Below are 23,691 nucleotides of genomic sequence, written 5' to 3' on the forward strand. Positions count from 1 at the left end.
GCTACTAGTGGGAATCAAACCGTCAAATCAAAATCAAACATGAACCACAGTGACATCTATGGAGAAATTTCTGCGGCATTTTTATAATCAAATTGGCGAACTTCATGACGCTGAATAACTTGAGATAGGAAAAAAAAGCAAGAGAGATAGGAAAGGAAATGCCAATTTACAGGAAGCGTTTCAATGAAAATCACAAAAAAACGATCGACCTGCAGTCTTAAACCAAGGCTGGCCAGCAGTGGGACTCGAACCTGCTACCACTCTGCTCGAAAGTGCTAATAAAATGCTAACCACTAGTCCACACTGCTGGTTATTATATTATATGTATGTGTTATATAATGCAAGTTTAATATAAAATTCGATTAGTTGTAAAGCGTTCGTCCGGAAATTGTCATTTGAGCTGTAACCGCTTTGTGGCATGTACTCTCTGACGTAAGGATCGTTCTGTCAGGACGATAACGCCATTACGCGAAAGCTCCGCGTGTATAATGCATCCTTTAATTTATGTGCGGCTAATTGGATTCGTGGAGCTCTCGCCGTCTCGTAAGCTTGGGTAATCCAATGAGAATCGGGAATGCAGGCGTCTCCTCGAGCCTTACATATATGCAAAATCAATTTGAGGCGCAGTCTTCTAAAGATATGTATTAAATTACAGGGGCGGCGATGAGGGCGGCATGGGCGGCCCTCGCGGCGTGCTGAGGCTTCAGCGGGCACTGGTAGCACTTCTCGTCACTGGAGTACTACTATGGGCCGTGCTGGTCTACTGGCAGAGGAGTGCTCTACCTCTCGATCATCTTCCAGCCCTCACTGGACCTCTACTCCTAGACAGGTAATATATCTTATATATGTATGTAATTCTTAAATGATTTCGTTTAGTGTCGCAATGACCCAGGGTGCCTGGACGTAATGTCGTGGACAAGTTGTCGTTGGCTGAAAATTCCGTGGCCCATCGGTCGTGGAACCGTATTTTACGGTACACACTTCAGAAGTAAAACTACATATTACGGCATCTAAATAAATATCTGTCTTCAAACACTTTGCATCGTTCCCATTGTATATTTATAACTGTGAAGAGACGTAGGGGGTCGACCGGGTGTGTACATACAGGACACTAGCCGGGTCGGTTAAAATTCACGCGTTCTTATATGTACTAGGGATATTAAATATTCGTCGACTTTAACTATTCGAATATCGAATAGTAAATCAAGAGCTATTTGAATATTCGAATATATTCGAAAATTTAAAAAAGGTCATTACATATACTAAGCATAAATTACATTATATTTTTATATGTAATATATTACAATTAATAAAACATAATTTTAAGAAAATTAAAAAAACATATAAAACTAAAATACACACACATAAAATATAAGATAAAAATTTATGAACTCCTTCTGCTGTTATTAAAGATGCACTATTTTTGCTGAATTCTTTGATTGCGATTTCAACGGGAGTAAGAACATCAATTAAATTTTTCAAAATATCAATTTCATTCTTAGAAACAGTATTGAAATTATATTCTTTTAGTGCTATGTTTACACTTGCGTACACTTGAATAAATCGTCTTATCATAGTTGCCATTGAATTCCACCTCTTTTTACATCCAATAATAATTTCAATTTTTTATTTACTTTTTTCATTATGATTTCTTCTAAAAATATTAATCATGAAATCCCACATATTTGTACATTTGTTGTTGAAATATTGTTTAAATTGCCATTTTATTTATATTTTAGTACATTATTTTATTTACAGTTTTTTTTACTTGAGTTTTTTTTTATTTTATAATTTTATATATCTTAATATTATATACAAAACTAAAAAGAGGTTAGTATTTAAAAAAGTTTTTTTACCAGGGTTTTTATTTTAAATTTTTTAGTTTACTAGTTATATAACCGGAGTAGAACTTTTAAATCAGCTGATAACTAATAATTAAAAATAAAACTATCACTGTTTGATCTGTGTACATATATTAAGCCTGTATTGGTTAGAAAGTTTGTTTTGATTTGAGGTTATGTGTTTAACGTCATTCTGTCAGACTCACCGAACAGTGTTGCCACCCTGCATAAAGGCCGGTGTGGCATCACCCAAGACTGTTGGCTCAGCAAGCCTCCACAAAACTATAAATATTTATATATTAGAGATAACGAGAACCTATAAAGCAAATTTTATAAAATATAGAGTGAAAAAAAAAAGTTATAGGCGTTTAAATAATTAAAATTTGACAGTGAGATGGCAGGGCGAAAAGTAATGAAACTACCGATGTGAATGATGAATGTGACAGATAAACGTCACCGTTTAATACGATGCAGTATTTTCAAACGTGTCTAATACGATATTTTTTCACCATCGTAATTGCGGATGATACCTTAACTTATATTGATGACCAAAATGAGCAATATGGCAAAGTATGAAAACGATCGTATAAGAAATAAGGGATATAAAAAATGACCGCTTACACGAAAACCATGTGAAACGTATAAGAGGTTAGTAATTAGTAAAAAACCATGTGAAACGTATAAGAGTTTAGTAAAAATTTATATTTCGCCGGTGACTTCTTAAATATTCATATTATTTTTCTGATGTATTCTAAAACTCCGTAGAGATTATTATCGATCGAAAAGTGATTTTCTTCAAACATTCCTATATTTAATGAATAAAAATCCGTTTCTTCACACGTAGACATTTCATATTCCTCATTATCTTCATTTTCATCACAATTATCCCTATTACATATTTAATTTTCTTCATAATCGTCGGCTTCTTCGTCATCACTCTCTTCATATTGATTTTGTGTATTTATTTTATAAAAAAAATATATACACGAATAATATTCGAATAGTTGATGAAATATTCGAATAACGAATGGCTGAAAAATCAGACGAATAATTCGAATACTCGATTGGGATCCCTAATATGTACCTACATGCAAAATATGGGACTATTGTCTCAACCCCTGCGCTACAAACGATCGCAAACCAAGCGCCCGCATGCTCATTTCATACTTTTGTCTTGGCCTTTGCCATTTTAAACTTGCCAGAAAGATCCAACTCAATTTTAAGAATTGCCAATCATCAATGTACATACATCGAAATGTCATCTGCGCAACCCCATGAATATCTCGTATTTCGTACATGCTGAAATTCAAACAGTTAAAATGCAATCGAAAGAGCATGCAGGCTGGTGGTTTGCAATCATTTGCAGCAAACCCGTCTCAACATGGCCGTAAAAGTTCACGTAAAGATTTATTTATTTATTTATTTAATAGTTTTGGACCATTGTGGCATTACAGGAAGAACCTAATGCGCCACAATGGCCTAAATTTGAAAAAGATATAAAAACAAGTAAACTGTAAATAAAGGAAAAAAGCAAAAGCAGAAAACATGGTAAAATAAAATAATAAAAAAAAAGTAACAAAAGGAAAATAATACATCATTCAGAGAGAAAAAAAAAATAACAAAAGTGTAAAAATTAAAAATAAAATCCATAAATCCCATTCTTTGTTTACACTGAGCAAAATTAAAATAGTATATAAAAATGTACAAAGGAGAAAGAAAAAGTAAAATAAAATAAAACAAAATATGAATAAAAAATAAAATCACAGCGAGGCCCAAATGGAAGAGAGTAGATTAAGATTCCACTCATTCATCACATTCAAATTAAGAAAGTAATGATGAGCGCAGGTTACCAGATAAATATGTTAAGATAACATCCGACAATCTACGCTCCCCAAGGTGGAAAATATCACATTCAGGGACAGCAGCAACGATTTCATTGAGAAGTCGAATAGCTCTTGGAATAGGAGCCATTCGAAAAAGAACTGTGCGAGCAGCAGGTACAACCATCAAATGATGATGTCTACCACGCACATAATTATTAGGGACATAAAGTCCCAACTGTTCCAGCAACAACGGGCATGACGTATTACCACGCAATAGCTGGAGAACGAAACGAATTAACGAGAAGTTTCTCCGAAGTTCAAGGGAAAAAGATAAAGCCATCTGCACATATGTACCTCCATTTCTGTATTTTTTCGCCTAATTCTGCGTTTTGGGTACTAAAATTTGTCTGTACCTCAAAATTATCTAATGATTTTCATAAAAATGTGCAACCAAATATTTCAGTTCTACTCACTATTACTTGTGTTATCATGTTTCAGATTGACAGAACCACGCTGGACATGGCACTGCAACGCAGGAAAATGCGAACGTCTCGCAGCCTCTGCAACCGCGCCCGTATCAAGTCTCCAATCCTTGGAGACTTGCAACATGCTCTGCGACTCCACCCAGCTCTGGCCTCAGCCCACAGGACCAGTCACCCTAGGCACAACCACCGCCATCATATCAACGCAAATACTGCGCTTCGAAACCCTGGCCGTCCCCGGCCGCATGGTGATGACCCAATTGGGCTTAGCTTACGCCATCTTCGAAAGTAACCTCAAGAACATTGAAGGCAAAGGTTCCAAAACACCACCGACCGTTGAGGAGTTCGTCGTCAAGGTCAACGTGAACGGTTCCGCGGAGACCTATCTCACTTTGGACACCGACGAGAGCTACACTCTCATAGTGCGACCTGAAGGTTCTTCCCTGGTGGCTAACATTCACGCCAAGTCCTTCTTCGGCGCTCGTCATGGTTTGGAGACGTTGTCTCAGTTGATCTGGTCCGACGAGTATGCGAAAGGTGCCTTGAAGATGCTGAGAGCGGCTTCCGTGCAAGACGCTCCGGTCTTTAGATATAGGGGATTGATGTTGGATACGGCTAGAAACTTTTTCTCATTAGATATTATAAAGAAGACTCTCGATGGTATGGCCGCGTCGAAGCTGAACACTTTCCACTGGCACATGACGGATTCCCAGAGCTTTCCGTACTTGTCAGATCGAGTTCCTCAGCTGGCCAAACACGGTGCTTATTCCTCAGATCACGTCTACACTGTTACTGATTTGAAGGAGGTGGTAGAGTACGCTCGCGTCCGTGGGATTCGCGTGCTTGTAGAGGTGGATACCCCAGGCCACGCCGGTAGTGGATGGCAATGGGGACCCTCACATGGCTTGGGGGACCTTGCTCTATGTATAGACCAACAACCATGGCAATCGTACTGCGGGGAGCCTCCCTGCGGTCAGCTGAATCCTCGAAATAACCACACTTATGATGTTCTCGAACAGATCTATCGCGATATTTTCCAATATACGCACGTTACAGATATATTCCACTTCGGTGGAGACGAGGTTAACCTCGACTGTTGGGCTCAGTTCTTCAACGAGACTGATCTGCATATGGTTTGGGGTGAATTCACAGGCCGTGCTTTAGAGCGCGTGGCACGCGCCAATGGAGGTCATGTGCCAAAAATTGTCATAGTATGGTCGAGCGACTTGTCAAAGAGGCCTTATCTCACTCAATTCTTCGACAAGTCCATATTCGTAATACAAATGTGGGGTGGGTCCACGTGGCCGGAGAACCAAGAACTTTTGGAGAACGATTACAGGGTGATAGCCTCACACGTAGATGCTTGGTATTTAGACTGTGGCTTTGGGTCTTGGAGAGACTCTGGGCCTGGAGCTTGCGGTCCTTACAAAAACTGGCAAGCAGTGTATAGTCATAGACCGTGGGCTCCTGAAGTAGGTGGTTCTCGCCGTCTAACACTCGGTGGAGAGGCTTGCTTGTGGACCGAGCAGGCGGACTCTGGTACTGTTCATGCAAGGATATGGCCAAGAGCTGCCGCTTTGGCTGAGAGGCTTTGGTCTGATCCACCACCGCTGGATAGAACTGTAGCTCCTCATGATGTATATACCCGTCTCCAAACTCAGCGGGAGAGGTTAGTGCGTAGAGGTCTTCCAGCTGCTCCGCTGTGGCCGCGTTGGTGTCATCAGAATCCGGCTCTATGTCTAGTCTAACGTTTGAAAGCTGCATCAACAGTCCCAGGACAATCATGAATCCTATTTGGTTCATTATTATTAAGATCTTTGTTGATATGAAGTAGAACAACTATAAATATTTGTATTTCAACATCGTCGTATGATCAATGCTGTTCAACGAACAATAATAAACACACTAAGAATACTTCTATATTGTCCTGAGTTTGTTGAAGCACTTTGTAGTAGTAAAATTGGCGTGAAAGAGGATAAACTTATGATACTCTTAAGACGGATTAACATATTGATCGAAACTGACAGTTTGAGTTTGTAATTAATTCCACACACATACCATATTGATTCCTTCAATGTAATATTTTAATTACCTCGATGGTTATTAACGATTTGAATTCTAAATATATCATATATTATACTTACATATGTATATATTATACACAAATAAAAAAAATAATCCAATAGGTATTAACTTTTACGAGGAATTGTTTATAAATAATATCATTACAGAATATGCATAACTTATAAGAGAGAGAGATTTAAATAAACTTCATTATTCTTAGAGAGTTAAAATAGAAAAAAAATTGTTTCAATATTATGTATATGAGATGTCTTATCAAAATGGTGCGACTTAAACAACGTAAGTATAAACATATTGTAATATACTTGTAGTCATAATAATATACACAAAATATTTAATATCAACACAAGAAATTTTAAATTTCGATCAATTATAATTAATATTTAGTGATTTTGTGATATTCCATTTATTTATTTCTCTAGGAAATGTTTGTATGAAATCAAATCTTTTGTAGAATATTTTTTTTTACCTCTTATCTAAATGAAATGTCGATAAATAAATTATTGCTTTTTTTTATATATAATATGTACATTTAACCATTTTACTATTTGCAATATTCATCACATGTCAACAGTACTAAACTAGTCGAACTTTGATTTTAACAAAATGTAAATTAATTTTGTATTAGACATGTCTTTCTTGTTACTTATTTTTTGTTTAAATAGTATTTTCTATTAATATTATATGTAGTAAAATTGAAGCATATCTTATATCACTTTTTTCACGCATTGTGCATTGGGCAATGTCAAGAAAAAGCTTTTATTAACCAACAAATTATAATTATATACATACATACTGTGCCGTTTTTTACTTAATAAGTTATTTTGTATTTTATATATATATAATATTATACATACTTATGTATTTAATCGAATGACATCATAGAATATGCAAATGTGCTTTTGAGAATTTCGTTTATAGCATCTAAGTATTTTAATTTAGATAGTGCAATGTCGTAGATATTTGATTTTTTTTTGTTATTAATATTCTAAAGCTGAATTTCTCAATTTTATGAGATTTAATCGTTGAATAGTCATATGATTTAATCGGAGAAGAGTTTTAAAATGATTTACAATATATTGCAAGCACAGGATTTGTATGATTACAATATATGTATATTTATATGTAAGCACTTTAATTTTTGTTATATACTTAAATATGTATTTTTATTATAATGAGATCATTTTATATTGCATGCCAAATGTATTTATAAAAAAATCATTAATTGAATAAATTGCAAGAATTTTTGATATTTCGATAGAGATTGATTTGTAAAAGTTGCTTTAAAAATACATTGAACAGTATAAAAATTAATAAAACAAATTTTCTTAATATATTTTATTTTTTTCGTGTCATACCTTTATATTATATAGATTTAATACTGTATTTCAGAGAATTTAATTATGTATGTACAATATTGAGAACAAACGCAAACTGAAAAAATTTGCAACACAATATTACTAAAATAAAAAAAAAGACAATACATATATGTTTATTCAGAGAAATAATATTGTAACTTATTCTGGTGTAATTTATTTATTCTGCAATGTGTATTTGATAGAATTGCAGTGACATCTATTGGAAACAGGAAAAATATGTTGATAAAGCAGCGATCGCTTTTATCTCTTGATATTTCATAACTTGGCCACTAAGCGCTAGTGGCGTGGTAGACAAACTTCAAACTTAAGCTCAAGCGTGCTAGAAAAATGATCAAATAACTGACATCTATCGTTGAAAAAAATATTGCACAAAGCTTTTATATTATATTTGATATTTAATATACAATTTAAAGTGTATGTTTATTGGAAACATGAATTAAACTTGATATTATATTGAAAAAATATATAAACAAGCTTAAATTGTGCAAAAAAGAGCAAAAATTTGGATCGCCCCCGGGTGGGCTCGAACCACCAACCTTTCGGTTAACAGCCGAACGCGCTAGCCAATTGCGCCACGGAGGCAGATATGAGAAGTAGACTTTTTATTGTATAAAAGTCCAAGGCAATTTAAAGAGTAATAAAATACTTTTTAGTTCTTATCACACATATTATATATTTGCATCGCCCTCAACAGAACATATTATATTTGTAAATCCAAGAAATTACAAATCGTCTAAACATATATAAGATTCGATTATAATTTAAATAATTAACCTGCGAGGCATGCTAAGTCACAATGTTCACAATGCAAGTCAATCAAATCTAACGTGACTCGTGTGAACTTCACAGAACACGCGTTCATGCGAATTCGTTCAAATATGCTTAGGAAATTATTAACGCGTACCAGTATCCGTTTTAGCAGCAGTCGTTGTTTGAAGAACATCGATTCTAATTAGATAGAGCGAATCTATAAAGCGAATCAGTTTTGGCTAGAGAACTGGCGTGACCCAATTTGAGCCGAAAGACTGCCTTCAACTCAAGTGATTTATGGCGTTATTTAAGCAAAGGCGAATTTCCCATGGGATATAAATCAAAAAAAATATATATTTTCGACCTATAGGGTATTTAAAATAGTAATTTAATTGCGAGTGTTACTCTACACTTCCTTGACACTTTAAAACATGTTTATTGTTCATACATTGTGCCACACTCCATATAAATTACATAAATTCACATGTGACGGATATGATATCCGGGATATCATACAGTAATTCACACTGTATATTGTACAAAGTTGCATGTGGCAGAACAGGTCAAAAGCGTATGAGATAAATTAAACAATAAAAGCAATTAAAGTTTGAAATGGGAGTACATTTTATATACAAAGCGAAAACATTAATAGTAAAGTAAGTCTTCAAAATGTAAATTTGAATATGTTTGTTTCATCTATAGCTAATTTATTTAGAATATATGAATTATACATAGAAAAAGAGTTGCTAAGTTACCAAATACTTGCATCATTCAGTTATTGTTTCGGTTTATACATTTAAATTGAATTTCTAATCATATAAAAGTGATGTTTTACACAATTCAAAGCGTTCATAGAGTGCTAGTGATAGTTTCAATATAAAATTCGGTCAATTAAATAAATGTATGCAGTGATTATAAATCAAACTCCTAGCTGAAATTTTCAACTAGGATAAATCAAACAATCGTCATTTATTTTATTTATTAACATATTAGCCAAAGTGACTACTCTAACGCGTCACTATGGCTAGACATATAAGCATAACAACATTCAAATAAGATGAAATCAACAATGATTGTTGTTCAACAACCACTCAACTAGTTCAACATAGCTTATATTAAATAGGTCAATTTTACCAGTAACCTGGTTGAGCAGATAAATTGCCAGTCACACAATCATAATACAAATAAAGGTATATAAAACATCCACAGGCGTTGCTCCACAACCACTCAACCAGTACAGTACAGCTTACAGTAAACAAGTCAATTTCACCAGCAACCTGGTTGAACAGATATATCGCTCTAGATATTGGAGACGTTGCCAACATATTTGTGCGAGCCACAGGAGGAACAAACAAATCACGATTCCTCAGGTCCCTGAATTTACCAGGTGTATAAAACTTATATTCATTAAGAACCTGTGCATTGTGTACTAACCCATTTAATAGCTTAAAAAAATGCTTTCCCAGAAACATAACACGACGTGACCCCTAATAGGAAAGCACTAGGATATAGCCAAGGATAATAAACATACAATTTCATATAAAGATATCTGAGTCACCGTTTTTGGATTCTCTCAATCTTCAATGAACGAATCATACGAGTAGGACTCAGTGCTGGTTTTAGGGGGGGGTTGGGTTGGGGTTGAGTATGTTGGGCGCCACTCCATGCACCACAGGCGCTTTAAAATTTAAAATTAGGGCGCCAAAGACCCTAAAATTTTTTAGATTAGAGTGGCAAAGGCGAAACTTAAATTGATTTTTTGAAATTGAAACTTGTCTCCTTGCTACAATGTCACAAAATAATTTGTCACGATTTTCTAGGGGCGCTTAGAAAAAATTGCCCGAGGGCGCTATAGGGTGTAAGGCCGGCTCTGTTAGGACTTCATATAATGGAAGAAAATTCAAGAATTCATTTTTTTATATGAAATTTTCCAATTTAATGTAGTCTAATACAGTGCTACTCAAACTATCGTCCGCGGCCCATTACTGGTCCGCAGAGAAGGACGTAATTAAAAAAATAAAACAATAGCTTTTGTCAGAAATATTTCAAAATATAGACTGGATAACCAAGCTAGCTTATTTGACAGATATTTTTTGCATTTTCAATGACCTTCACTTATCCATGCAAGGAAGAATGTCATCTTGTTTCACAATTTGATAAAATAATGAGATGGGCACCTCACATTGAGGCAGCGAAATGCAAGGCGATGCGGGGTATATCCTTAATATATCCAATATTTAATCGCCATAGTTCTTTATCAACTCAAAATAAAATAAAATTATATCGCGCGCTCATATTACCATTATTAACCTATGCTTCACCTGTATGGAATAACGCCTCGAATACTAATCTTTCCAAGCTCCAAGTAATACAAAATAAATCCCTAAAAATAATTTATAATACACCCATATATACTAACATGAAAAAGCTGCATGCCATATATAATATTCCGTTTGTTACAGACATTACTAACAAACTAACCAGTAGATTCTATGACAGAATCACTAATAACCATACTAACACACTTGTGAAGAGTCTCGGTGATTACAACAAAATGTCTATACCCTTCAGGTATAACACACAGATTACCTAAACACAATCCGCTTTAGGTCATCGACTTTAGAGAGTCTTTAATTAATATTATGTATTAGATGTATTATGAACACTTATAAGGATTGTAAATAGGTTTTTGAGCTCTTTTTCCTATTGTGCTGTAGATTAACATTTGAATAATATAATACTATGATTACTAACCAAATTAAATTAAATTGTAAAATAGAAAATGATCAGTAGATCAGTAGCTATTAAAATAGATATAAGATGTATTGTGAACATAATTTCGTAATAATAAAAAGCATTTAATAATCAAAATCTTGTTTCACAATGGCAGACAATACAGATGGGTTGAAACGAATACTAAAAACATGGAGGATTCGTGTTTCAAAAGATTGTATGACATGTTTCTCAATTTGGCTGATATTATTTACGAAGGAGGAGAGGAGCTTAAGAGGGCTGTACACCCGAAACCTTAATTTTGTTACCGTTCCTTTCTTCGATATATACATATATTGAGTGTATGTATATATTGAGTGAATGCGACAGTTGCGCTTCGATCAGATAAAACGTGTTTTAAATTGACAAAATCGAGGGTTCGTATTCTACTATTTTCTCCTCCAAAACTGGACCAATTTTAAAAAAAATTTCATCATCGGTATGAGAAAGATATTTTCTGTGCATCTATCGGCGTATTTTTTTAAAAATCGACCATTAAATAACCACGCTAGACTCTTTTCGTGGGTGTAAAAAAGAGGCGATTTTATAGATGTTTGGCGGCTCCTAGCTCCTATAAAAAATAATTAATTAAAAAAATAAAACGATAGATGCACCCCAATGGTGGATATCCATAGCATATTAAAAAATAATTTCTCTAGTGCCATAATTGAGGTAGGGAGAAGTATAGTACGTTTGTATGGACAAAGCGCTGCTGTCCAGCCCTCTTAATTATGACGTCTTTGCGCGATATAATCAGTTGTCATTTGACAAATTTATCAGAGCGATTCCATTTCTATTTTCCACCAGGTGACGATCCACGAATTTTACTACTTAGATTTCAACCATATACATACATATATAACGTTTTTATTTTAAAATATGAAAAATACCGGCCCGCCAGCTGAAAAAGTTTGAGTAGCACTCGTCTTATACCCGCTTCCTTTACAAATTGACTAGTGATTTATTGATTGAAACAAGATGAAAACCTCCGGAACAAGGATCAATGTACACAGCTATCCTAGATTTAATCAACTCCAGTGTATGCACCCATAAATGAAGACATTGTTTGCAGTATTCTGGCAACATATTAGACGCTGGCTTACATGTACGCTGCATCAAAGGTAAATAGCAATATATGTATGCAATATGTAACACGATCACCCCAGACATTGTCTTACAATCGCTTCTACTTTCAACTATGTTTGCACATATGAAACAATCCAGAAGAAGTACATATGTATGTATGTACATAGTATCCACGGCCACTGCAACTTTATAACCGACAAGTTCCACCATAAGCTGCACTTCATACCTGCAACTTTTCATCTCTGTCGGTGAATGTAATCCTCATAGGCCCAACGATTTTGTCATATACTTGTGTCAGTGTAATTATATATTTTGTATATGTATTAAAAGGAAGCAGTTGTTCTTTTAACGTATACTTTGTATATGTGCATATATTATCCAGATGTGTACGTGCAGGAGGTACACTTTGCATTACTGGAAATACATGTATCTATGACTAGGTATATATATATATATGTATGTATATATGTACATAGTGGTCTGTGTTCTCAAATATATTTAAATTTTGATGGAAATTAGCGAACAAGGGATTTTCGATCGTTTCATTATACATGAGCGAATTAAGCCGACTGAATAAATTCGACCATGAAAATTGAATGGAATCCGCAAATCGTAGACGAATTTCGAATTTCGTCTTATTGTTCTCGGAAATGAAAGCTTTTAAGTAATAATATTAATAGAAATCAAAAGTCTTTGGAGTGTGAAAATCTCATAATGTGATTTTGTATTATGTTAATGACTTGTTATGATTATGCTTATTTCATAATATTTTTCTGTATATTCAACTTGTTTTTATAAAATGATAATTTGAATTAAAGAATTCGTTGAGGATATATTTTGCAGCTTTTTCCCAGTTGTATTTATATTTTTTTAAAGGACAGTACAAAATTTATTTGCTTTTATTTGAAAAAAAATGCAATTTCGAGAAACAAATAATATCAATTAAGTAAATAGTACTAAAAAATATGACAAATTCTATTAAAAAAATCAAATAAAAAAAACAGCAACTCTTTTTAAGCAACAATTACATATATTATATGTATATCGGTCTCCGTGACGAGCCGGAATGTGAAATTACCGAAAACGCAAATATCGGAAGGCAAAGATCAAAAATCGAAAGATCTTAAGTCGAAAGATCAAAAAAAAGGGTGCATGTTAAACGGTACATACTCACGTACATACTCACTTAATTTGCGCGAGCAGGATACAACAGGAACAAGAGGAACAGGCTTTTCCTCCCGTATTAATTCGCGCGCGCAGAATACGGGAGGAAAAGCCTGTTCCTCTTGTTCCTGTTGTATCATATATATAATGGGTCTACCTCACGGGCCGGAATGTGAAATTATCGAAAACGCAAATATCGGAAGGCAAAGATCGAAAATCGACCCATTATATATATGATACAACAGGAACAAGAGGAACAGGCTTTTCCTCCCGTATTCTGCGCGCGCGAATTAATACGGGAGGAAAAGCCTGTTCCTCTTGTTCCTGTTGTATCTTGCTCGCGCAAATTAAGTGAGTATGTACGTGAGTATGTACCGTTTAACATGCACCCTTTTTTTTATCTTTTCGATTTTCGATCTTTGCCTTCCGATATTTGCGTTTTCGATAATTTCACATTCCGGCCCGTGAGGTAGACCCATTATATATATATATATATATATATATATATATATATATATATATATATATATATATATATATATATATATATATATATATATATATATATATATATATATATATATATATATATATATATATATGTATATGTAATTTGACTATAAAGAGAACTGATAAAGCAAATTTTATAAAATATAGAGTGAAAAAATAAAAAGCTATAGGCGTTTAAACAATTAAAATCCGACATAGCGAGAGGGTGGCGAAATGTGAAAAAAAGGATCGGAACAGTGTGGATAAATCCGGCAATGTGGACAATAGACGTCACCGAGAAAGATAATGGTTTATTTTCAAAAGTGTCTATTACGATTATTTTTCACCATCGTAATGACGGACTTGATTTCCACATACATATATGTATATTGATGACCAAACCGAGCAAAATTGCAAAGTTTGAAAACGATTGGATAAGAAACCAAATTTCGTCAAACGAAATCAGATGAAAAAATCGAAAGCGAAGTAAGAAAAGGCTAGTAAATTAAAGCTCACTTTAAAGGTCAAGGAATTGACCCGGAAAGCCCTCAACATGAGGCCACCATCCCGCCAACGAATACAGTCTAGGAGACCCTTTCGTCAGAGAACGAGACGGTTGTTCAGCAATATCACACAAGAACAACAAAAGTTGAATACTGGTCACAAAGCACTGGTCACAAAGTCACTAAAATCTCTATAACGGAACATCTGGCAGCCGAAAAGTCCATCATACTAACGATAACTATCTATCATTCTAACGAGAACTCGAGAGCCAAATATTGCGTATTCGCGATCTTCATTGCAAAAATTGTCTTTGTGACCACCGCAATGTGACTAATAATCCAATTACTCTATATAAAAAAACCACACTGTACATAACCAAGTAGAAAAAAAACTTGTAAATAATAAAAATAGTAGTAAATAATAAAAATCGAAATCGAAGTAAGAAGAGGCTAGTAATAATAATAATAAAAACGGACGCGATGTATGTGGGTATGTTTGTGACAGACCGTGGAGACACAGCCAATCAGAGTCAAGTAGTCGAGGAGTCACGGTGAAGCGTGATAGCAGGGAAGTGGGGGGGTGGTGCGCCATGAGACGTCAGGCCGAGCGACGACAGACATGCGCGACGTCAGGCCGAGCGATGGGTGACATACACACACATTCATTCACCATTTCGGACGGGTTGGATCGATGAGCGTGTAATGCGTGCATTAAACTTTTTACATATAACTTTATTTTAATTCCTTTCCAAAATCAACGGGAACAACACTAGTGTGTCAATAAAAACGGGGTCAAACGAACATGTACATATGTAGCTTCACTCAATTAAAAGGGTTATATATCATGGCGTTTATTTATACAATGGAAAAACATTTTTCGGTCGACCTATTTGAAGATGTTGATCGTGTTACACGATATAATACGTCTATTCCGTAAAGTACATGCATAATAATATTTGGCCATATTGTGTGTAAATATATAATAGACATATGTATTTATATAATATCTGGTAAATAAACGTTTGAAACGCGTGCGTATGACAGTTTAACTGAATCCTAGTGTTATAATGTGCTTTCAGACGTCAATGAGAAAAGATGAAGTAACGGTCGCTTTTAAGGAGCTTTACACGTGTACGAAAAACGTGTCCGAGGCTTTCAACCCTCTCAGGACAATTGTCTAATGTTGTAATCCTCTGTTCCTTTTAAACTGGGGTCATTAAACGATTAGTTAACCACTGTCTGAGGGAAATTGCTGGTTTTTTGTACATACCTCCTTTAAGCTTCACTAACGGTTACAATTCAGGAATAAAATTGCCTCTAATCCGATCGTTTTCATACTTTGCCATATTGCTCATTTTGATCAACAATATAAGTAAATGTATCCCCCGCCATTAGGATGGAGAAAAAATATCGTTTAATGGTGCTTACGGACTAAACCAACGACGATTTTGGGCCAACTTTTTAACCAGCAGTAGCGTACAAAATATCGAAATAAAAATTAAATTTTAAAATTGAAATTAAATATCAAAATCAATCTAAAGAGCGAGATTGAGCTAAAATTCGATCATCGTTGATGTTTTGAATTACAACAATGTTTTGAATTACGACGATTCGCATTTAAAACCAGAGAAATATTATAATTTCTCTGCTTACGAACGAAAAAAAATATTGTTAAAGTCGTCACGAGATGTTACTGTATTTCCACGTGGATGATCGATAAAAAAAAAACAATTCATAAAAAAACGCGGTGTCGGATGTCGGTGATTTGTCAAAGGGTTTTTTTTCTTTCGTCGAAATAAAATTAATAATCACACATTATCCGATAAATTTTACCTCTGAAATGATTTAATTACTTGATTTATTTCGACGAGAGAAACAATTGAAGAATAAAAAAATCCGTTTGATGTGACCGACAACATCCCGGGTTAGCAAAAATCGTTGGATCACCCATACTAATACATGATATATTCTCAGTAACTGCGCATTACGGGGAAGTAAAAATAATAATTCTTTGATTTTTTTTCGATCTTAGTGCGTATCTTCGTAAGTCAAAACATCTTCGACAAACAAAAGTCCTGTATGTGATTGTTGATGATCTAATTTTAGGTCAATCTCGAAAATTTATTTAAATTGTGCATGTTCTGTTTTAACTTTCATTATTTAATTTTAATTTTAATATAATGATTATAATTTTATTTTGATACTTGAATTTAATTTTAATATAATAATAATAGTTTTAATTTTGATATTTAATTTCAATTTTTTTTAATTTTTATTTCGATATTTTGTACGCTACTGGTTTTAAAAGTTGGCCTGTGGGCCGTTCGTTGGCTTGGTGCGTACGCACCATTAGACGCGTTTGAAATTTGAATTTCTGAAAAGTGCCTGACGTTTATCCAGTTTTTAGTTTAAAACATAGATGGCGGTAGTAAAATAAAATTATTGATATTTTTATTCGAAATAATAATTTTATATACAAATTATAGAAGAGGTATATTTTTTTAAAAGCTTTTTTTTATTAAATTTGATTGATTTTTGGTAGGAATTTCGCAAGCTGAGAATTGGGTTGGAATTTTGCAGTGAATATGTGTATTTTATAACCTCAAATATGTTGTATACATATTTGAGGTTGATAATCCGTTCAAAATTTCTGTTTATATTTTTTTTTAAATTAATCACGCACACTCGCCTAACAGTTTGCTTCAAAGCGGCGAGTGTGCTAAACAGACGAAGACTCGAGAAATTATATATTACATACATATATTAAATACATAATTATTACATACATACATACATATGTAAATCGAAACAACACCTGATATATGGTCAGAAATTACAAACATCGTAAACAATACGATCGATGACATTTTTCATTTACCAATATGAAGTTTTATATTCAATAAACATCCACGGAGACATCTATGGAGAGAAATCTGGCGAAAACTGAGATTTAACAATAACTCAAGGTTTGCAATGGAAAATTGGAGAGGAAAAGCCAATTTTACAAGAACCGTTTCAATGAAAATCAGAAAAATTGGCAAATTCTGATAAGAAATGATCGACCTGGACAAACCAAGGTCTGACCAACAACGAGACTCTAGTGGGAATCGAACCCGTGACACCTTGCACGAAATAATACAACACTCACCACTAGACCACGCTGCTGGTTACATTGTTTTGTTTAATTACCGGGAAATGCTTCATAACAAACGTATAATGCTCGTTGTGTGTAGTGTAAAATTTGATTATGAATTGAAATGATAATGTTATGAAACTGTTTCGTGTTATGTAGATTAAAACACACTAATTAATGGACTATTGTATTTATTTTATTTTATAGAACATATTATAAATGTACACTCGCCTTTACAGATCGCTCCAAAGCGACGAGTATACATACTTATACAGATACAATACAATCAATCAACGTAGACAAGCATTTTATACAATGCGAATTCATGCAAACATCTGTGGAGAAATTTTTGCAGCATTTTTATAATCAAATTTGCGAACCTGTTGTCGTTCCCGTTCCCGTTCCCGTTCTCGTTTCCGTTCCCATTTGTCGGAAAAGTGCAGGCAGCGAACACATGAAATTTTTCAAATTGCTTGTTTATTTTACCCTAACAACGCAGGTCGCAGCGCGAAAACATTTAAAATTATTGCGTTACAATTAAACTCATTCCCGTTTCCGTTCCTGTTTTTGGACGACTTTTTTTTACAGTAAGCATCCCGGACATGCATGCAATTCCCGTTCCCGTTTCTCGATGCGTTTCAATAAGTGAATGTTTCAGTTTCAAATTAATACTTAATAATCAAATTAAATTATAGTTAAGTATAGGAACGCAAACGTGACAGACAGACAAACATTGATTTATATAGATATGTAGGATTGTTATGAGTGGTACGTAATGTCAGGTTGGTATGAGTGGTACGTAATGTATTTGTACGTTGGCATGCGTGCGCCCTAGTTGGTAACCAACGTACACATTTCCTTAACTATACACTGGTGCTTCATACATTCGCGTCGATAAAATCATAATTACGAATATTATTATTAAGAGGTTTTATCCCGTTTTTTTTAACAGTTATCTTCCCGGATATGCACACCACAAATCCTGAAAGTTCCATCGTAATCGGTTCAGTTGCTTAGGAGCCTATTCGAGACAGACAGACAGACAAATTGTTTTTTATATATATATATATATATATATATATATATATGAGTTCGGTCTGTCGTGTCATGCGGGGAAGACGTGCTTCTGCGTTCTTCCCGCTATTACTCGCTTAAACCCGGCTATTGCACGAAATTTAATCTAAAAACTTAACCATCTAATCACTTATTTTACTAATTGCATCCTAGTATAATTTAAGTGTAAAAATAAACAGATGATCGGCCGTTAACAGCGTTTTTTAATATCAGTGATTGCGAAAAATTTTGTGTTAATTTTGTGTCAGTTACAAAAGCGTATACGAACGAGATACATCTCCCTACCTGAATACAAAAAAAAATAAGGGTCCCTGCTCGTCAGTCAAAATTCGGTCCCACAGAAGCAATAAATCTTCCACATAATTGCTTTCAGACAAAAAAAAATTTAACGAACTTTACTTAATAGAATAATAGCAAACAGAAACGGTGTTTCCCAACTGTCTAATAGTTCTTTTTCATATTTAATTTATATTAAAGTAATTCGTGTAATTTTATATTCTTTACTAAATTTATTATTAAAATATTAAATTGCAAACCGCACTCACATATATAAATCCGTTGTCTCCAAAGAGGCGTCTCACGATAAAGATCTGTAAAAAAGTAGTATAACAATTGCTAATCTATTATTATCATAACTAACTACTTTCACTTACAAAGTAACCCTGTTAAATGGCATGTAATAACTCATAAGTGATCCAAGTGATACCTAGGATGACTATCTGTCAAAGCTGACCACAGAGAAGAGTCTATGGCGGTAAGAACTCACTCCTTGAATGGAAATCTCTCTCAAGTACCGCCTTTTTCTCAACACATCTTGGATAAATGCGAGAAAAATAATATCCAAACCTCCAACAAGGTAAGAGTGACGATGGATGATAGCTTAGCTAATAGAAACCTGTATTTAGCCACGTACAATGTAAGAACGTTATCGAGTGAAGGAAGTGTGCTTGCATTAGAGAATGAATTAGAAAATATCAAATGGGATATAATAGGACTTAGTGAAGTAAGACGAAAACAGCAAAACCAAATAATCCTAAAAAGTGGTAACTGTCTCTACTGGAGAGGGCTACCAAATGGTAGAATAGGAGGAGTAGGGTTTCTTATCAATAAGAGAATAGAAAGAAATATTATAGAAATAAGCGACATATCGGAACGTATATGCTATATAGTATTAAGAATCTCGAGCAGGTACACTTGTCAAATCTTCCAAGTGTACGCCCCCACATCTAGCCACCCAGACGAGGAAATAGAAGACTTCTACGAAAAAATACAGGACGCATACGATAATAGCCGTCACCACTTTAAAATAATCATGGGCGACTTTAACGCAAAAATAGGACAAAAGGCAAATACCGAAAGAGCAGTAGGCAATTTTGGTACCGGCCAAAGAAACGACAGAGGCGATCGCCTCATAGAATTCGCAGAACACAACAGGCTCTTTATCACTAATTCATTTTTCAGGAAAAACACCAACAATAAGTGGACTTGGGAGAGTCCTAAAGGAGACAGAAACGAGATCGATTTCATCCTAACAAATGCCCTGCACTCCGTTAAAGACGTTAGTGTTTTAAGTAAAGTAGATATAGGTAGCGATCACAGATTAGTCCGTGCCAAGATGGCCATTAATATAAATTGCGAACGTAGGAAATTAATAAAAGGATGCAGTAACTCTCCAGATTTCGCTCAACTAAGGTCTAGGAAAAAGGAATTCGAACTCGAACTTGGAAATCGATACGGGAAATTAAACCCAGAAGCAGACATAGAGGAATTGAACACTGTAATTAGTTCGGTTCTAACCTCAACAGGTAAGAAATTAGGTGGATTCAGGAAACAGATTAAATTAAGCAAAATTTCAGCGGAAACAAAAAACCTAATTAAGCATAAAAGGAATTTAGATAGGGATAATAATAAGCAAGAATACAATCTAGTAAATAAGGAAATTAAAAAGAGAATAGTCAGGGATGTCAGGGATTTTAACAGCAAGCTAATACAAAATACCATTAAGAATAACCGTAGCCTGAAAAAGTGCAAACAGGATCTTTTCTTAGGCAAAAACCAAATGATCGCAATCAGATCAGAGAGCGGAGTAATAATTAGGAATAGAGAAGAAATCATAGACAGAGTTTACACGTTCTATGCAAAACTATACGAGAACGACAACGGCCAATTCCCCGCTCTGGAATCGACACACGGCCAAAGGGTTCCTGCAGTATTGCCTAGCGAAGTAGAGGCCGCGCTAAAAACTGCAAAGAACGGTAAAACCCCAGGGGAAGATAATATTCCCATTGACTTACTAAAATGTGGCGGCCCCCCCCTAATTAATATCTTAGCTAGGCTTTTCAGCAAATGCATCCAGAACCAAGCTATACCAGAAGGATGGAATAACGCAACTATCATTTTAATACACAAAAAAGGCGACAAAAGCGATATCAAGAACTACCGACCCATTAGTCTACTTTCAGCGGTCTACAAGCTCTTCACGAAGGTTATTACAGAAAGGCTGAAGAATATCCTCGACGAGAACCAACCTATAGAGCAGGCAGGGTTTAGGGCAAATTTCAGCACAATGGACCACCTCCAAGTAGTTGGCGAACTAATCGAGCGCGCCAACGAATATCAACGGCCATTGTGCCTAGGTTTCGTCGATTATGAGAAAGCCTTCGATACAGTTAGTCATAATGCAGTACTTAACGCTCTAAAAACACAGGGAGTGCCGGAACCCTATGTGGGACTGTTAGCTGCAATATATAAGAATGCCACAGCTTCGGTTAAAATTTTTTCAGGTACAGATAGATTTAGCATAGGAAAAGGAGTAAGACAAGGAGATACAATCTCGCCCAAGTTATTCAATGCGGTGCTTGAGGGAGTTTTCAGGAAATTGGATTGGGATACAGCCGGAGTAAACATCAATGGTCGCTTTTTGAGTCACCTTCGGTTCGCAGACGATATAGTTTTAGTAGCTCGTGATTCAGCTGACCTACTTATCAGACTAACACAGCTGGACAGGGAAAGTAGAAAAGTAGGATTGAAAATTAACGTAGATAAGACTAAACTAATGTTCAATAGCTATTGCATGCCTGATAGCATCCCCTTAGATGATAAACCAGTAGAAGTAGTAAATAATTATTTATATTTAGGTCAAATAATTGACATGTCTGGTAGTAAAAATGAAGAGATAAAGAGACGTATGAAATTAGGGTGGAGTGCATTTGGACGGATGAATGCTGTTTTTAAATCAAAAATGCCACTCTGCCTGAAGAAAAGGATCTTTGATCAATGCGTTTTGCCAGTGATGACGTATGGATGTGAAACTTGGACACTGAACGCCAAGATGCAAAATAAAATCCAATGCACTCAAAGAAGTATGGAACGCTGTATGCTTGGCATAACGAGGAAAGACAGGAAGCGGAACACGTGGGTGAGAAATATGACAAGGGTAGTGGACATAGTGGATAGAGTGAAGAGATTGAAATGGCAATGGGCGGGTCACGTAGCTAGGAGGATGGACGAAAGGTGGACAAAAGAAGTGCTTGAATGGTACCCGAGAGAAGGCAAAAGAGTAAAAGGAAGACCGCAAGGAAGATGGGTGAACGAAATTAGGAAAATGTGCGGAATGAGATGGATGAGTGTTGCGCAAAACAGAGACGAGTGGAAGCGTGTTGGAGAGGCCTTCATCCAGCAGTGGATGGCGAATGGCTGTAAATGATGATGATGATGATATATATATATATATATATATATATATATATATATATATATATATATATATATATATATATATATATATATATATATATATATATATATATATATATAAATGTAGATTGATTATTAAACATTATTTAAACAAAATTATGTTGCTATCGAATTATTTTTGATATTAATTTTGAATTAATTTAATTTAAAAAATAAAATAAAAATCTAAATTCGGTCACCTTGAACCCGCTGAATGAAGTGTTTATTCACAGTCTATACTCCAATAGAATCGAATTCGGTGAATTTACTTGCAATGCCTACATAGATACATACATACATACACACAAACATAGGTATACTTTATTCGGGAAAATTTTCAAATAAATTCCAACGAAGTTGAACGAGAGAAAAAAATCCCCGAAACGTATTTTAAATCCTGGATTTGACGTTATTAAATCGCTACGAGGGACGTTTGCTTTCCATCTATCCATCTATTCAAGGGTTCGAAAAAACCCCGAAGCGCGCACATCACACCGATAGCTCATCGCGCTCGGAGAGGATTCATCTCGATTTTCAAAAATCTGAAGAACGAAAGAGTATTTCGCTGTCGTGCATAATGCAAACGATTCGAAAAACAAAAGCAGAGTGGCGGAAAAATTGCATCGATTCGTTCCAGTCAGATAAACAATAGGCAGGAATATATCGGAAAGATACACGAGATATAATGGATGGCTTTAACAATACAAATTTTGAGGATTCGTGCTAAGAAAGGGTACACAAATAAATTAATAAATGTGTTATGTATGTATACTTGGTTGAACGCACTGCGCAGTGTGCACATAATGTAACGGCAGTATTTATGTCATTGATATTTTCAATATTTCGTATAACAATACAGCGTACACAACACAAAACCGTGCTCCACTAGTCGAAATATGATTCTTCTTAGTGGAATTTTATTAAATTCTCATATAAAGACAATTTAATATATTATTCCTATTGATTCAATCCAGATTCATATAAATACAAGTAAATACTAGTACGAGCTTTTAGCTCGCAATTTTACCGATTTAAAATTCAGCACACTTCAAATTAACCCTTTTAAACGAAAACAAAAAATAGCGTGGCCAGAACACTATCCCAATAAACATGTTTCAATAGAAAATACTCAATATAAAATAGTATTAACAGTGGGAAAAAATCCCAAGTGTAAATACGTACTTTTGACTTTTGATTTGAACTGGACGACTACTTAGAGAGATTTGAAAGCTGAAAAGTACTACAAATAAAAGGTAAAATACCCGATTATAGATATTCATTTTGAACAGAAAATTGACAGATTTTGAGACATCGACCGAACAACACCAAGATATAGAAAAATCTAAATCAAGATTTAAAAAAACACATATATCTCCGA

The 23,691-nt window shown here is 34.7% G+C and overlaps 1 protein-coding gene and 1 non-coding gene across 2 annotated transcripts; one reads left to right on the top strand and one right to left on the bottom strand.

The window, feature by feature from the left end:
• The first annotated feature begins 661 nt into the window (after nt 1-661).
• Nucleotides 662-7,557, top strand: fdl (beta acetylhexosaminidase fused lobes). Its single transcript, XM_077436967.1, has 2 exons — nt 662-829; nt 4,163-7,557. The coding sequence occupies exons 1-2, from the start codon at nt 675-677 to the stop codon at nt 5,892-5,894; spliced, it is 1,887 nt and encodes a 628-aa protein (XP_077293093.1). The 5' UTR covers nt 662-674; the 3' UTR covers nt 5,895-7,557.
• Nucleotides 7,558-8,115: 558 nt separating this feature from the next.
• On the bottom strand, nt 8,116-8,189 carry TRNAN-GUU (transfer RNA asparagine (anticodon GUU)). Its single transcript has one exon. It is a non-coding gene; the product is annotated as a tRNA-Asn (tRNA).
• Nucleotides 8,190-23,691: the final 15,502 nt, after the last annotated feature.

Source organism: Arctopsyche grandis, chromosome 8 (assembly GCF_051622035.1).
Source record: "Arctopsyche grandis isolate Sample6627 chromosome 8, ASM5162203v2, whole genome shotgun sequence".
Taxonomy (NCBI): Eukaryota; Metazoa; Arthropoda; class Insecta; order Trichoptera; family Hydropsychidae; genus Arctopsyche; species Arctopsyche grandis.

Coding starts and splice junctions, on each gene's coding strand:
- fdl (XM_077436967.1), top strand. CDS start 675: ATGGGCGGCCCTCGCGGCGTGCTGAGGCTTCAGCGGGCACTGGTAGCA. Junction 830..4,162: donor GGACCTCTACTCCTAGACAG/GTAATATATCTT, acceptor ATCATGTTTCAG/ATTGACAGAACCACGCTGGA.